The sequence below is a fragment of the Haliaeetus leucocephalus genome, unplaced genomic scaffold (assembly GCF_000737465.1).
Source record: "Haliaeetus leucocephalus isolate CR32 unplaced genomic scaffold, Haliaeetus_leucocephalus-4.0 Scaffold234, whole genome shotgun sequence".
NCBI lineage: Eukaryota > Metazoa > Chordata > Aves > Accipitriformes > Accipitridae > Haliaeetus > Haliaeetus leucocephalus.
In genome coordinates, this window is record NW_010972670.1 from 193,686 (window position 1) to 209,253 (window position 15,568).

At 40.6% G+C, this 15,568-nt stretch overlaps 1 protein-coding gene across 1 annotated transcript in view; it reads right to left on the reverse strand.

The window, feature by feature from the left end:
- BBS9 (Bardet-Biedl syndrome 9) overlaps positions 1-15,487 on the reverse strand; it is a 162,814-nt gene extending 147,327 nt beyond the window's left edge. The window contains exons 1-5 of the mRNA XM_010568001.1: positions 15,377-15,487; positions 14,158-14,278; positions 8,916-9,066; positions 8,277-8,341; positions 5,678-5,791 (exon numbers count right to left, since the gene is read on the reverse strand). Coding sequence (XP_010566303.1) covers positions 5,678-5,791; positions 8,277-8,341; positions 8,916-9,066; positions 14,158-14,269 — 442 coding nt within the window. The 5' untranslated portion in view covers positions 14,270-14,278; positions 15,377-15,487. The remainder of the gene's footprint in view (positions 1-5,677; positions 5,792-8,276; positions 8,342-8,915; positions 9,067-14,157; positions 14,279-15,376) is intronic.
- Positions 15,488-15,568: the final 81 nt, after the last annotated feature.

Below are 15,568 nucleotides of genomic sequence, written 5' to 3' on the forward strand. Positions count from 1 at the left end.
AACGCAAAGTTCTGTATTACAATCCTTCCCTTTGCCACAAATTTTTAAAGTTGTAAGTCACAACTAGCTCTGCCTACACTGTGCTTGATTTATATTTTCATCTTTGTAGGTTTTTTCCATTTACTTTTTTTAAACATTTCCATTAGCTTTGTTTGGCATTCTACCTAAACATATAAGGGATTGCCTTGTTATTTCCCTCATCCCTGGCCCCTTAACAGGTTTGCTGAAAGTAAGAGTCAAGTTCATTTTGCTTTTTTGCTAAAGTTCTACAACCAACAGAATACATTTTATTTTAATCAATAAAACACTTCTAGCTATACAGGTTTTCAGAAAGTGCTTTTGTGGTTTCTATACTTGTCGTGGTTTAACCCCAGCCAGCAACTAAGCACCACGCAGCCACTCGCTCACTCCCCCCCATCCAGTGGGATGAGGGAGAAAATCGGGAAAAGAAGTAAAACTCATGGGTTGAGATAAGAACAGTTTAATAGAACAGAAAAGAAGAAACTAATAATGATAATGATAACACTAATAAAATGACAACAGTAGTAATAAAAGGATTGGAATGTACAAATGATGCACAGAGCAATTGCTCACCACCCACCGATCGACACCCAGCTAGTCCCCGAGCGGCGATTCCCCACCCCCACTTCCCAGTTCCTATACTAAATGGGACGTCCCATGGTATGGAATGCCCTGTTGGCCAGTTTGGGTCAGGTGCCCTGGCTGTGTCCTGTGCCAACTTCTTGTGCCTCTCCAGCTTTCTCACTTGCTGGGCATGAGAAGCTGAAAAATCCTTGACTTTAGTCTAAATACTACTTAGCAACAACCGAAAACATCAGTGTTATCAACATTCTTCTCATACTGAACTCAAAACATAGCACTGTACCAGCTACTAGGAAGACAGTTAACTCTATCCCAGCTGAAAGCAGGACAATACTTCATTAAGTCTCACAGTAAATACACCTGTAGAATCAGTTCAAGTATAAATGCAGCTTTAGAGATGCTGCCTAATAACCAATAACTGTAATGAGAGGACCATCTAGTGGTGACAGCCACAATTCACACTCTGCTATTTTAAAGACAAATGCACTGTCAATCCATGCAAGTCACTGGACTTCTCAGTCTTGGCTTTTTTATTCCATAGCTTTAATCGTTTAATTTAGATTTCAGCCTTCTATGATGAGACTAAATAAATGGGTCCGTTGATTTTCTTCATCTGTTCCTGTTATGAGAACATCTATGTCAATTCTTCCACATGTGAAAGTTGCTCATAGCATCAAATCATTAATCTAAAGACATGAGCAAGAATGAAGCTGCTAGCAACTACAAAATAGGTCTGTTTATATCACAATTCCCTCCTCAGAGAAATCTATAATACCTTTATTCTTAATACAAGAGACAAAAAAGAATCACCAGTTGAGAGATGACAGTTGTACTTGGTATGTTTTACATCTCTATCACATTTCAGCTAAACACATGTGCAGTTTAACAGACCAAATTATAACATAACAAGGGTTGAAGATTGCCACAAACTAGCAGGGACAGAGCAAAAACTTACATTGGAGGAAGCTGACTGAGAATGTGATACACATCTAATGGTGTGTGTTTCTGTATTTCGAACATGTCAAACAACTGCAGAGACATTCTTCCCCAGCTACCACAGTAATAGAAGCTGTGAGAAATCCTCCTCCCTAACAAAGCTGCAGAGAGTAGGCACGGGGAGAGGTTTATATAAGCACACATTTAACTACAAACAGCTGAAGGAAGCTTAGTGGAGCTTCATAACCAAACCAAAACATAAAATAGTAGTAGAGCTTTTGCTTCTAAGACCTGTTCTGCTTAATTTCTGAAAATCTCCGATAGGACTCAGTCAACCAATACTCAAGAGAAAAATTTCAGGCAGTTTCTCCTTAAAGACAGGCATCCTAAAGCCACTCAGCTGCTTTGTAAATTAGAGAATCAGATTCTACTCCAATACAATCTAAACCAAACTTTGATATTATGAAAACTGAAAGCTTGGTCTGAACAAATCTCTGCCTCTTCAGCCCCTGTAAGCATCTAAAGGTAACTGCAGGATTTTCAGCAACTCAGATAGTTAAAGAACTGCTGAACTGAAACAGAACGCAACTTCTGCACCTTTATGCATTCCTTGCTCCCTTCTTATGGAACTGTCCCCCAATTTTAGCAGCAGTCACCCAGCCTCAGACTTCTGTTCCAGCCTGTTTTACGCATCTCTTGCAACCCTACCTGCCCCATCCCATACTGTGGAAGGTTCTTGAGGACAAGAGAGCATGCTCAAGCTCTTTCCCCACAGGGTTCTCTCTAAAGCAGTGGGCAGCAGTAACCCTTAGCCAACTTCTTCACTGTTCAACCTTCCTCTTCCAAAGGAAATTGAAACTTTTCCCAAAGGAATGCACAGAGGCCACCACAGAGGCCAAAGGAGACATAGGATGGGAAATGGAAACTATGTGCTGGCTTTACATCCCAATTTTCAAAATTGGCTATGCAACGTTACAGCATCAAGATACTAACAAAGCACTTGGCATCTCAGTTAAAGTCACAGCTGTAGTGGCCCACCAGACAGCACAGACTGCATCTGCACATGGGTAGAAATCACATTATGAATGATTACAAGAGAAATCTGAATGCCAAGAGGCAAGTATTTTATCCGAGGAAAGAGCAAGCAGTAGTGAACTGATCATTTTTGGCAGTACCGAAGAAATTGACAGGCAACTGTTTGGAAGCAGTCCAACAAAAAAGAAACAGAAAGTTAACTATAACCCAAGTAACTGTTCGTCCCAAGAAAGGACAGAAAACCCTCAAGAATGCATTAGAGGAAACCAGTACAAACTAGTGTACACAAACTCAATCCTATTTTTCTTTTGCCAATGTTAACTGGTATGGCTGGGTAGAGTAAGTTTCTTTACCACTGAAGGTACAGGACTAAGACCTCCATAAAAAGAAAAAAGCATAATCTTCAGTAAGAGAAATCTGAACAAGACTGAGCAACTTCATAGATGAAGTGCTCTGTGTCAACTCCTACAGCATTCTTCGCTTCCTCAGATGAAAGATTACATTCCTGGGGGGACTGACATTCACATTCCTCCCCAACACGCCCACAGCATGCTTTCCACATACGCATGCTTTCCTCCTGTTCAACTGACATTCTCCTGTGTCTGCTTCAGTAGCTCTGTAAACATGACCTCTAAAGTGCCTCTTTCACCTTCACATTGTTTCAAGGATACTTCAGTATAGCAGTAAGACACATATTAGTCACAGCAGTAGCAGAAGGCAGTAAATACAAAACCACTCCCCATGTTTTGTTAGTCCGCTTCTAGAGTGTGGTGTAGAGGTCAGACTGTTAGCAAAGCAAGTTCAGCGCTGCACGCTTACAGCACTGTGACCACCACCACTCTACTGAAGGCAAGAGAGACTGCAAGAATTCCAGAGAAGCCTACGGAAGGCAGACAGTAAAAAAAAAAAATAAATTATTTATTTACAGACTGGTTGGTTCTCAATTGCAGCACAGAATATCTGCCAAAGACACACGCAGATAGTATGGCAGGCCAGACCAGGACAGGCATCTGTTTAGTAATATTAACAATGCTTGATAGGCCTCCTTTCGGGTTCACTCTGGCTGGTCTTGCAAGATGGAAATAAAACCACAATACTGTCATTCATAAGCCTCAAGGAGAGAACAGAGTATTAAAAATGATACTTAAAAAATCTGAAATAGATTCACTGCAAAAGGCTACGGGCAAGATTAAAAGCATATCCTTGACAAGAAATCTAATCAGACAGTCCAGGAAAGCCACATAAAAAGGACATTCAGTCCAGGAAATCTACAAAAAAGAACATTCTTTCATTTCCCCAATCTTTCTCCAGTGTCCATTTTGCCTATTTCTCTGATGCTTCAATACACGCTTTAGCAGCCTGCTATCAGGTACCTGAACATTCACTATAATGAGGTCTTAAATAGAAAGCTTCTTCATCTTATTATATGAACATGTATTATTTATTACATAACACAAATCTCTGCCTTCCTTGTTTATTAACATTTTTGCCACCTCAAGACTTGAGGTCATTCTTTTTCCACAGTGTCTTCCAATAAAGACACTAATGCAAACTGGAACATGGGGAAGATGAAAGGAAAAGGAAAGGAGCTTGACATGCTGGGACAGAAGTGCTACTAGAAAACAAGAAAAGCCTGCAGAACTTACCAAAGTTCCCTCTGCTGTTCTTGCTGCTTTTTCAGGATTGGCCCTCATTTTAACCATCCTATGTGTTGGGAAGTATTTGGCTGGCTGAGTAGGTTCTGAGGTAAACATTACCTTCTGTCTCCCTAGCTTGCAAAGACATTTTCTTCATTACATCACTTGCATATGCCACAGCTCATGATAAGGTATATAAGACACGGGTCTGGCATCAAGATTGAGCTGGTGGTCAGACTTCTCAGATCTCCATAGTAAACAAACATGCATGTCAAAAATCCAGAGAGTTTATTCTGCAGAACTGCATGGTGGTACACGGGTATTTGTTTTATTCTTCCTGAACCACTCCGGACACTCAAATCTCTTAGTTTACTGTTGCCTCACTACATCTGTTACTGCAATTCCACTACAGTATGTCAAGAAGCACACTACTCCCTCTTCTCAGATTTAGGAAACACTGTATTGTCTTTCTGCTGTTAAGAGGAATATGCCCATGCCCTGTACATTCACTCGTTAAGATACTCATAGCATAGATACCTTCTCACCCACATGAGCTGACTGTCTTTCCCAAGGTGGTTGTGCAAAATTAGTAGGTGAAAATCTCTTCAATCAGTATGAATTTTGATTAGCTGAATTTAAGCCCAGGGACAAGCTTGCGTTTAGGGTAAGGCATTGGAGAATATTATAGACACAGAACTGAGGGATTGTCTGCATATATTTGCCATATTGACTCAGAAGACTTTCTGCCTTGGTAAAGTGATATCACTCTGCCAACAGTTTAGGGATACTACTTGAGTAGATGACTACTAGCCCCCAAAATCGTTGGGCAAACTTTACTTCTGAAGAGAAAGAGCTGTCATGTAGAGCAAACCTAAATACTTCCAGATTAGAACACAAAAACATGCATAATTGTGTCACAAGTTCAAAAAAGACTGATAACTATTAAACTTATTCAAAACTACAAACACACCATAAATACTATTTTCCACTGTTATGTTTTTCCAATCAAAGTTGATTTTTTTTTTAAAAAGTCTCCATTACATATCTTCAAAGACACTTCATATTTTAGGTTCAGAGAATGAAGATGTTAACTATTTTCTTTGTCCAGGATAAGCAAGTTGCAGAAAAGCAAAACAGAATTAAAACATAGAAAACAATTATTTTACATGTTAAAGTATTTTACAAGGGAAAAGCCAGGGTTTCTGTAATGTTTTTTAAATCAATATTATCCTTGTAAATTCATATCCAGTTCAAGATGTGAAGAAATAACTATTCTGCATTTAATATTTTTTGCCTCATTTTAACTTCAGTTATTTTCTATATGCATCAGATAAAAGATACTATCATTTATAGAAAGATGGTTTCCTCTAGGCAGCAGCATCATGTTGCCTTTCAAAATCCAAGTTAAACCTCACTTGTTCACAGTTAAACAACTAATAATAAAGAATATGCAACAAGGAGTTTACCTTTTACACCACCAAATGGACCATAAGTCATATTACAAGCTGTTCGCTGAAGATTGTGCTCATACATCAGTTTAATCTGATACTGGTTCCCATGTTCCACATTTCCCAGAGTTCCTACAAAAAACAAAGGGTTTATATTTACATCTTTGATCCACGCAATGTGGAAGAAGTAAAGGAGTACCAGTTCAAACAACCTGAAAAAACTATAACTTACTCCTAGTGACTGTGAGGTATGAAGGCTCACACTGCTGCTTTCTTTAAAAAAATCACCAAGCTACAAAATTCCTAAAGGCCAGAACCAGAAATAAGGTCTCATTATATTAAATATGGTATAAAGACTTAATGGGAGGCTGAGATTTTGTTACTTAAATGTATTTTTCTTCATGTTAGGCACAACTCTAAGATCAGAAAAAAGCCTGCTCAAAGGGGAATTCTTACAATTCTGTAGTTATTCAGTGAATATACCATATACAACAGCCAGTCTCAGCTGTAATAGTCTTTGCCTCAAATCAAGCTGTAGCTTGTCATTAGCTATAATTTGACAAAGCTATGCTTAGGGCACATTTATCACTTGCCTTTGCTCTGTCTGAAATTCAGTGCAGTTATCAACAATGCAAAGATAAGAAACAAACATATGGCAACAAAAATAATTTTATGATACACATCACATTCTCTGAAAAAGTCTGCATGAACTTTAATTTCCTGACTCTTTCAGGGAACTAGCAGTTATTAAAAAAATCTTTCTAAAGAAACTGAAGTTAAAGCTCCCCTTTTGATAACCAAGTCTTTCCTGCACCCCATGAAGAAAACGAAGTTCTTCATCATGCAGAGTAACCCTTAAGGACTAATACTAGCAAGCAAAAAAAAAAACCTTTGAGAACAGTCACATCAGCAGGGAAAAAGGTGTCTCGAGTGAATGTTATCTAAGCTAAATCCTACCACAGCTTTAAGTATACAAAGATTATTCTGACACTATCTTAAACAACATGCTGCGAAAGATTTGTAGCTTATGCTAACCTTTTAGGCAATTTCTCCAACTAAAACCCAATATAGCTTTTAAGAAATTACCCCTAAAGCAGGCCCACATCAGGGCAGGGAGTGGAACAGACATGAAGAAAAAAATCCTGGCTAGATAAGTAACTAGCTAAGTAGCAACACCAGACGAAAAACAAGTTAGAAAGTAGTCAGTCTGTGTATACTGACTGTAATACAATATCCAGGCCATACTTTAGTCAGCCCTGAAGGATGCTTTCATTTGTTGAGGAGAAGCAACATAGTTATTTTATTATGAGTAACAGATATGGCAAAATTTATAAAGAAAGTTAAGATCCCACTTCATGAAAGTGTAATTTGCCATGGAAGCATAAAGAAATAATAATCATTATTTCTCAAAGGAGCTTGTTCAAAAGTACCTGTTCAGATGACAGAAATTACCATTACAACATGAATGCTTACAAATTAGTATGAAAAGTCTATTAAAGAATTGTAAAACTTTATTTTTGTACTTACTTAAATGCTTAAGCCATGTAGACCAAACAGCAAACTATAACTAGACAGGAATTCTAGACTGACGTATTGTATGCCATTAACACAAATTTTAAAATAAATTTTTTTAATAGAAATTGTACTGGTAGACTACAATCCTAAGACATAGCACTATTACAGAGAAGGGAAAGTATGAAAACTGCAGTACATCTCAAAGTACCATCCCTCAACAAAGACCAGTTTTACATGTGTCTCCAGATAAGATAACTAGAAGACAAAGAGAATCTGGAAAGTGAGCACGTATTTGTTACCTATCTGCCTAGGCTGTGAATAGGAAGCAAGCTGCTCCTACAAGAAAACCATGCTCTTATAATGAAAGGAGCCACAGCTGTCCCTACACAGAGAAAATGAACAATGTATAGTTGTCTACTGAATTTTGAAGATGGGTGTACAATCAATAGATCTCTTAAATCTGTGCTTTGCTTTATGCATATATTAGAATTCAATGCACAGAATACATATTTTGTGACTTGCCTCTTTACATATACAGAGAACACAGCATTTGGAATTTCCAGACAAAGGCAGTTGAAGAAAGAGGATTTAAGAAGAAACATAGTAGTTTCACCTTTTTACTTGTATTAACCTTCTGTCTTCTCTTGGGCTATGTTACCCATGTTCTGGCTTTCTAAGAAACTATCTGGATTTTTGAGTTCAGAAATAATTGTAATTGTTTCATTTTTAAAGAGCCAAGTAAGTTGTCATTAAACAACCATTTGTTCATTAGCACCCTGAACAGTACCATCCACTCCTAAAACTGCAATGAGAACGAGTTGTTCACAAGCACTACCAATCACAGACCATCACACACATGACAGCATCTCAAGCCCCGAGCAGATCAGCAAATCTCTGTTAATCATCAGGAAAAATCCAGGCCTAATTACTAATATTTCCTTTTCATACATGAGTTTGAGTTAGAGAACATGACTACAGCTCTTCAGGGATGATGAGCAAACACTGTATATACCAAGTTTAGCATTACCAAGTTTAGTACTAACCTAATCCAAACTTTAAAATACACTTAAAATCACTGGAAAGCTTGTATCTGTAAACTAACCTGAAACAGCATATACACAGAGTTTTCGGCAATGCAACACAGCCAGATGAAGTCCTTCAGTACCACTGTAAAGAAGGTTAAAAAAAGCACTGTTTTCAGATAAATTCCAAGTACAATGCATACAGGATAAAATTCAAGTAACATGTTGAAATTACTTTCAGGTGTGGAGCCTTTGATCTCAGAGCACACATCTTTCCCATGGTTAGTACATGGTTAATGAATTCTCTAAGAGCATATATTTAATTGGCTGTAAGAGAATCTACTTAGGAGAACTTAATTTTAGATATTAGTTCTTAAAGGATTCATTTTAATTTTGAAATTAACTTCTAATACTGCAGCATGAACTTTATTTTAAAAATGAGAGAAAAACCTGTACTAACTTTCAATACGAGGTTTTTCCTGTTCTACATACTTTAAATAAATTGTACAAGTATCTGGAAGATTTTCCTCCACATACACATTAAGTAAAAACTCTCTCATATCAAGAAGTTTCAAGAAGCAGATCAATGCATACTACAGCATTCATAGATGTGCTTAATAGTTGTCCATCTGGAAATTGAAAACCCACCCCCCAAAACAAAGAAAGAAAATCACATATAAGCCTTAAATAAACAGCAACACAGACTGTCGTTGACTTACGAAACAAATTTTCCCACTTCCACCTGCAATATTGGTTCTCGTAACTGCACTTCCAAGAGCAAGTCTTCAGGTTGTACTCCATCTCCAGGTTTCACAGGTTGTGGATTAAAGATTCGGAGATATCCCATATAACTGGCCACAATAATTTTATCTAAAAAAAAAAATAAAAAAAAAAATCGCCCACTAAAGGAGACTACAGAATACTACAGCTCATGTGGAATTAAATTTGCTGCAGAAGTGCTTCAAAGAATACTCTAAAAAGAGAGAATATTTACATCATTCAGTTAATGTTGATTATGCTGTGTCTTCTAGGTTAAGAGTAGCAATTAGCTTTTTTGTAAATCCATGAAAACCTGTCAGTAAAGGGTTCAATATGGCAATTATCAAGGTGGTGGCACTGACCATTGTTACTATTCCATCATTTTAGACTATGTTCACACTTCTTAAAAAGTCCCGTTCTGGTTTTGACGAGTAGTTCAAACTTTCAGCTTCTACATCTGGAATTTGTGCATACACATATCACACCAACAGAAGTGTGAAATTTTAACATTGGGACTGATGACATTTATCCAAATGCAAGCTGAAGCCAGGTAATTGCTACATTAGGTCAACAAAGCTAGGCCTTGAGGTCACCTACTCTTGAGACAGATCCATTACCTCAAAGGGGAATGCAATAGTTACATCAGACTTATTTTGGAATCAGTATTTTAAGCAAGTAGTTATTTGGTTGTTAGTGAATAACAAAAAATTATTAATGAAAAAATCCCAACAAGGTGCCTCCCATGATAACTACCGACAACTAGAGTTGGTTGCCAGTACTTATTTCCTCTAGATGTAGGTCCTCGTATCAATGCAGATCAAAATCAAAACCAATAAAACTTGTCCACAAGTCAGGACAATGTACAAGTATTCCTAAACAAAGTCCACAAGGCTCTAAAGGCTTGGCATAGTTCCACAGGACCCCACATCAAAAGCTCAGAACAGCTGCTTGCTTCCTCTCTTCTTCAGTCACAAAAAAACTTCCACACCCAAGTCCGTCATTCAGTGAATACTGACTGCCGTCCCCACTCTCATCTTATCCTCAGTTGAGTAACAAGTATTCCATCAGCAGTAAACTAAATCCATTTTAGTTATTAATTCCTTAAAAATACTTAAATGAGGACATTTTGACCTGTGGTTAGGCAATTGCAACTAGCTGATTCACTTTTGGTCCTGAACTCCGGAAGAAAAAGAGCCTAGTCTAAAAACAAAGAGAAAATATAATGTTGAGAAAGTAAATAAAACAGCAGACTACCACTCCCACGAAACTGTTTAAGTCATGCTTTTATATCAGTTGCATTTTTTTCCACTAGGAAAAGACTATTCAGAACTCTGGCAGAGTTTCGGGGTTTCTGATCACAGGTCAGTCTACACAACACCAAGTCTGCAGGCAACAGATGGGCTACACTTGTCCCAAAGGGGGAAAAGGATCTTTGCACAGGAGTTAGCAGGGCTCACTGAAAGAGCTTTAAAGTAGATGTGAAGGGGGGAAGAGATAAAACTAGGCTCGCTAGAGATAAGCCTGGGGACACGTCTCCAATGTTTGAGGGGACAGTGTGCTAGCAAGGTCCTTTGGTCTGCTGTCTCAGTGGAGGTAGGGGATAGAGATCCATGTGGCGGCAAAGACGCAAGGGTTAAAACATGTTAGAAACCATGGAAGCACCTGAGAACAGTCACATAGGAACTAGGACTTCTCCCCCAAAAAAGGTGGCCAATGCATGCATGCAACATGAGCAACAAACAGGAGGACCTGGAAGCTATTGTGCAGCAGGAAAACTGTAATACAGCTGCCATCACGGAAACATGGTGAGATGACTCACACAACTGGAGTGCTGCAATGGATGGCTATAAACTCTTCAGAAGGGATAGGCAAGGAAGGAGAGGTGGTGGGGTAGCCCTGTATGTTAGGGAGTGTTTTGATTATCTAGAGCTTGATGATGGTGATGAAAGGGTCAAGTGTTTATGGGCAAGAATCAGGGGAAAGGCCAACAAGGCAGATATCAGGGTGGAAGTCTGTCATAGACCACCCAACCCGGATGAAGAGATAGATGAGATATTCTATAAGTAGCTGGGAGAAGTCTCACGATTGCTAGCCCTTGTTCTCATGGGGGGCTTCAGCTTACCAGATGTCTGCTGGGAGTGTGTGGAAGATAACTTCCTCACACAGCTGGTGAGGGAGCCAACCAGGCAAGGCGCACCACTGGACCTGTTGTTTGTGAACAGGGAAGGACTTACGGGTGATGTGATGGTTGGAGGCTGTCTTGGGCATAGCAATCATGAAATGATAGTGTTTTCGATTCTTGGAGAAGAGCAGAGTTAGCAGAACTGCTACCCTGGACTTCTAAAGGGCAGAATTTGTCCTGTTTAGGGGCCTGGTTGACAGAGTCCCTCGGGAGGCAGTCCTGAAAGGCAAAGGAGTCCAAGAAGGCTGGACATTCTTCAAGAAGGAAATCTTAAAGGCACAGGTGCAGGCCGTCCCCATGTGCCAAAAGACGAGCCAGCAGGGAAGATGACCAGCCTGGCTGAACAGAGAGCTTTGGCTGGGACTCAGGAAAAAAGAAAAGAGAGTTTATGACCTTTGGAAGAAGGGGCAGGAAACTCAGGAGGACTACAAGGATGTCATGAGGTTATGCAGGGAGAAATTTAGAAGGGCCAAAGCCCAACTAGAACTTAATCTGGCTACTGCCATAAAAGACAATGAAAAACGTTTCCATAAATACATCAGCAACAAAAGGAGGGCTAAGGAGAATCTCCATCCTTTATTGGACATGGGAGGAAACATAGTGACAAAGGATGCGGAAAAGGCTAAGGTACTTAATGCCATCTTTGCCTCAGTCTTTAGTAGTTAAAGACCAGTTGTTCTCAGGGTACCCAGCTCCCTGAGCTGGAAGACAGAAACGAGGAGCAGAATGAAGCCCCCATAATCTGAGGGGAAATCATTAGCAACCCGCTACACCACTTAGACACACACAAGTCTATGGGGCCAGATAGGATCCACCCAAGGGTACTGAGGGAGCTGGCAGAAGTGCTCACCAAGCAACTTTCCATCATTTATCAGCAGTCCTGGCTAACTGGGGAGGTCCCAATTGACTGGAGGTTAGCAGATGTGACACCCATCTACAAGAAGGGCCAGAAGGAAGATCTGGGCAACTACAGGCCTGTCAGTCTGACCTTGGTTATGGAAGGTTATGGAGCAGATCATCTTGCATGCCATCACATGGCACGTACACAACAACCAGGTGATCAGGCTCAGTCACCACGGCTTTATGAAAGGCAGGTCCTGCTTGACTAACCTGATCTCCTTCTATGACAAGGTGACCTGCTTAGTGGATGAGGGAAAGGCTGTGGATGTTGTTTATCTGGACTTCAGTAAAGCCTTTGACACCATTTCCCACAGCATTCTCCTAGAGAAACTGGCTGCTCATGGCTTGGATGGGCACACTCTTTGCTTAGTTAAAAACTGGCTGCACAGCCAGGCCCAAAGAGCAGTGGTGAATGCAGTTAAATCCAGCTGGCAGCAAGTCACAAGTGGTGTTCCTCAGGGCTCAGTATTGGGGCCAGTTCTGTTTAATATCTTTATCAGTCATCTGGACAAGGGGATCGAGTGCACCCTCAGTAAGTTTGCAGACAACACCAAGTTGGGTGAGAGTGTTGATCTGCTTGAGGGAAGGAAGGCTCTACAGAGGGATCTGGACAGGCTGGATCAATGGGCTGAGGCCAACTGTATGAGGTTCAACAAGGCTGAGTGCTGGGTCCCACACTTGGGTCACAACAACCCCATGCAACACCACAGGCTTGGGGAAGAATGGCTGGAAAGCTGCCCAGTGGAAAAGGACCTGAGGGTGTTGGTCAACAGCCAGCTGAATATGAGCCAGCAATGCCCCCAGATGGCCAAGAAGGCCAATAGCATCCTGGCTTGTATCAGAAACAGTGTGGCCAGCAGGACTAGGGCAGTGATCATCCCCCTGTACTCGGCCCTGGTGAGGCTGCACCTCAAATACAGTGTTCAGTTTTGGGCCCCTCACTACAAAAGAGACACTGAGGTGCTGCATCACTTCCAAGAAAGGGGCAATGAAGCTAATGAAGGGTCTAGAGCACAATTCTTACGAGGAGTGGCCAAGGGAACTGGGGTTGTTTAGCCTGAAGAAAAGGAGGCTGAGGGGAGACCTTATCACTCTCTACAACCACTTGAAAGGAGGTTGTAGCAAGGTGGGTGTCGGTCTTATCCCAAGTAACAAGCAATAGGACAAGAAGAAATAGCCTCAAGTTGCACTAGAGGAGGTTTAGATTGGATATTAGGAAAAATTTCTTCACTAAAAGGGTTGTCAAGCATTGGAACAGGCTGCCCAAGGAAGCGGTTGAGTCACCAGTCCTGGAGGTATTTAAAAGTCATGTAGATGTGGCACTTAGGGACATGGTTTAGTAGTGGACTTGGCAGTGTTAGGTTTGTAGCTGGACTTGATCTTAAAGGTCTTTTCCAACCCAAGTGATTCCATGATTCTATGAATTTCTACTGAAAAAGGTTGTACACCAAACCAGTAACAGCTCAACTTTGTATAAATGCTCCTGAAAAAAGGGACAAACTAAAATAAAAATAATTTTTAAAGTATATGGCAATGGTGAAATCAAACTCAAGTACCTCTGAGCAAAAACAAAGCTCTAAGATGAGCATGAGTGTATCAGAGAAAGATCCCAAATATTTTTTAAAAAACATACATACAAGAACACTCCCTGACAGCAAAGATCATTCCAAATTATTAATGACTACACAGAAAAGAAGAGTTTATTCAGAGTCACTTATTTCAATGGATCCTTATTTTCCAGGCAGAAAAGGTTGTCTGTTTTTCTAAATTCTTAGCTCTCACCTTCCTTTTTTTCCTTAAGTTTTTTTAAACTACTTACAACATGTCTTTGCTCCCATGACTAACAAAATATTGTATTTTAAAGATATCTACCATTGACGAATAAGGCATGAGAAAAACTACTATTGAACACAAGGGAGAATTTAGATGTTTAGAAACCTACAAATATACAAAGACAAATAGCATTGAATTTGTCTTAAGCCTACAGGGACACATAAAAGATAGCAGACTTTAAAATACCTAGCCAACCAGACTGGCTAACAACCTTTCAGCATGCATTTGCCAATTAAACTTGCAGCTGTATAGCTTAAAAGCCAGCAACCATGACATTCTGAATTTACCTTGTCCACTGCCACTATTATCAACATCAGCAACACAGAGACAGCCTTGGTCAAATTCTTCCTTTTCTCCAAGTATGGTGGACCACCAGTCTCTAGCTTTAAACAACGACATTCTTCTTCACTGAAAAGGAAACAAATCATTGTTAAAGTGTATACTAATATATACACAAATGTTTCTACAAACAACTTTTTCTTCATTAGCAACAACTTTCATTAAGTATATTACATCTCCTAGCTTCACATTGCTCCAGTGTGAGATGAATAAGTGGGGATTTTTTCAGGTATCTTGGGTTTATGGTTATGTAGTTTATAAAACAACCTTAGGAAACTTCTTGCCATTAGTTTGCAAATTAGTTGTGATAGACACTGCTAGTTATATGAAGAACAAGCAAAATATAACAGCTTTTTAAAAATTGTTAAAAGTCTTCTGTAACAAGCATTAAGAAAGTAATATAAGTTTTCAAAGTCACAGAACTGAGGTTTTCTCTCTTACCAAGGCATATCAGGAAAAAAAGATTCTGATGTAAGTCTTCTGCAAGAGAACTTATTTTTAGAAAAGTAAATGAAGACATAAACAGACCTCAAACCTCCACCAAGTAATCGCCTTGAAGATGCCCTAGTGACACAACTAAAGAACGGAGTCAGAGAGGGCACAAATCAGCTTTTCTGCTCCCTACCTGCTGTTATTTTAGGAAGGGGGGGAGGGGGAGAGGAGACTAATCCTTTTGTAGGCAGCTTGACAATAACATTACCCTAGTTCAAAACTCACAGCTCCATGCCTATGCTCTGCCACGAGTGGGACAAACCTGAACACAGTAGACCCCACACAGCCCGCAGGGGAGGTGAGGGGCAACCAGGCAGCACCAGCTCCGGCGGTTCTTTCCGGAAAGAAGGAAAAATGATGGGCTCACCCCTTGTTTTCCTTCGGAGCAAACGCAGCCTGCAAGCCCGCGCCTTCCCTCCTTAAAGGAAACAATAGCTAGCAAATAAAAACATTTATTTTTTCACCTTAGGCGGTTACCGTTGTCATGCCAGCCAGGCAACCCGCTGCAGCCGAGTGCAGGCTGGCGACAGCACAGCCCTCACCACACCCCCTCGCAGAGCCGCTGTGCAGCACCCACAGCACCTCCACCCGAGCCCTACACCTCAGGAGCCGCGTCCAGACACACACACACACACCGGATTGGGAGAAGAGAGACAGAGACCAGCAGGGGGTTACCTGGGTGGAAGACGGCACCTCCCCGGGCGCGGTGCGGTCCGACTTGCTCCGGGGCGGCAGTCCCCCTTCCTCACGGGAGCTCCTCGCTCAGGCTCAGCCGCCCGAAGCGAAGCGAAGCGAAGCGAGAGACGCAGACCGGCACCATTACAGCTCCCTCCCCCTTGCCGCCGCCATCTCCACTGTTCTTCTCAC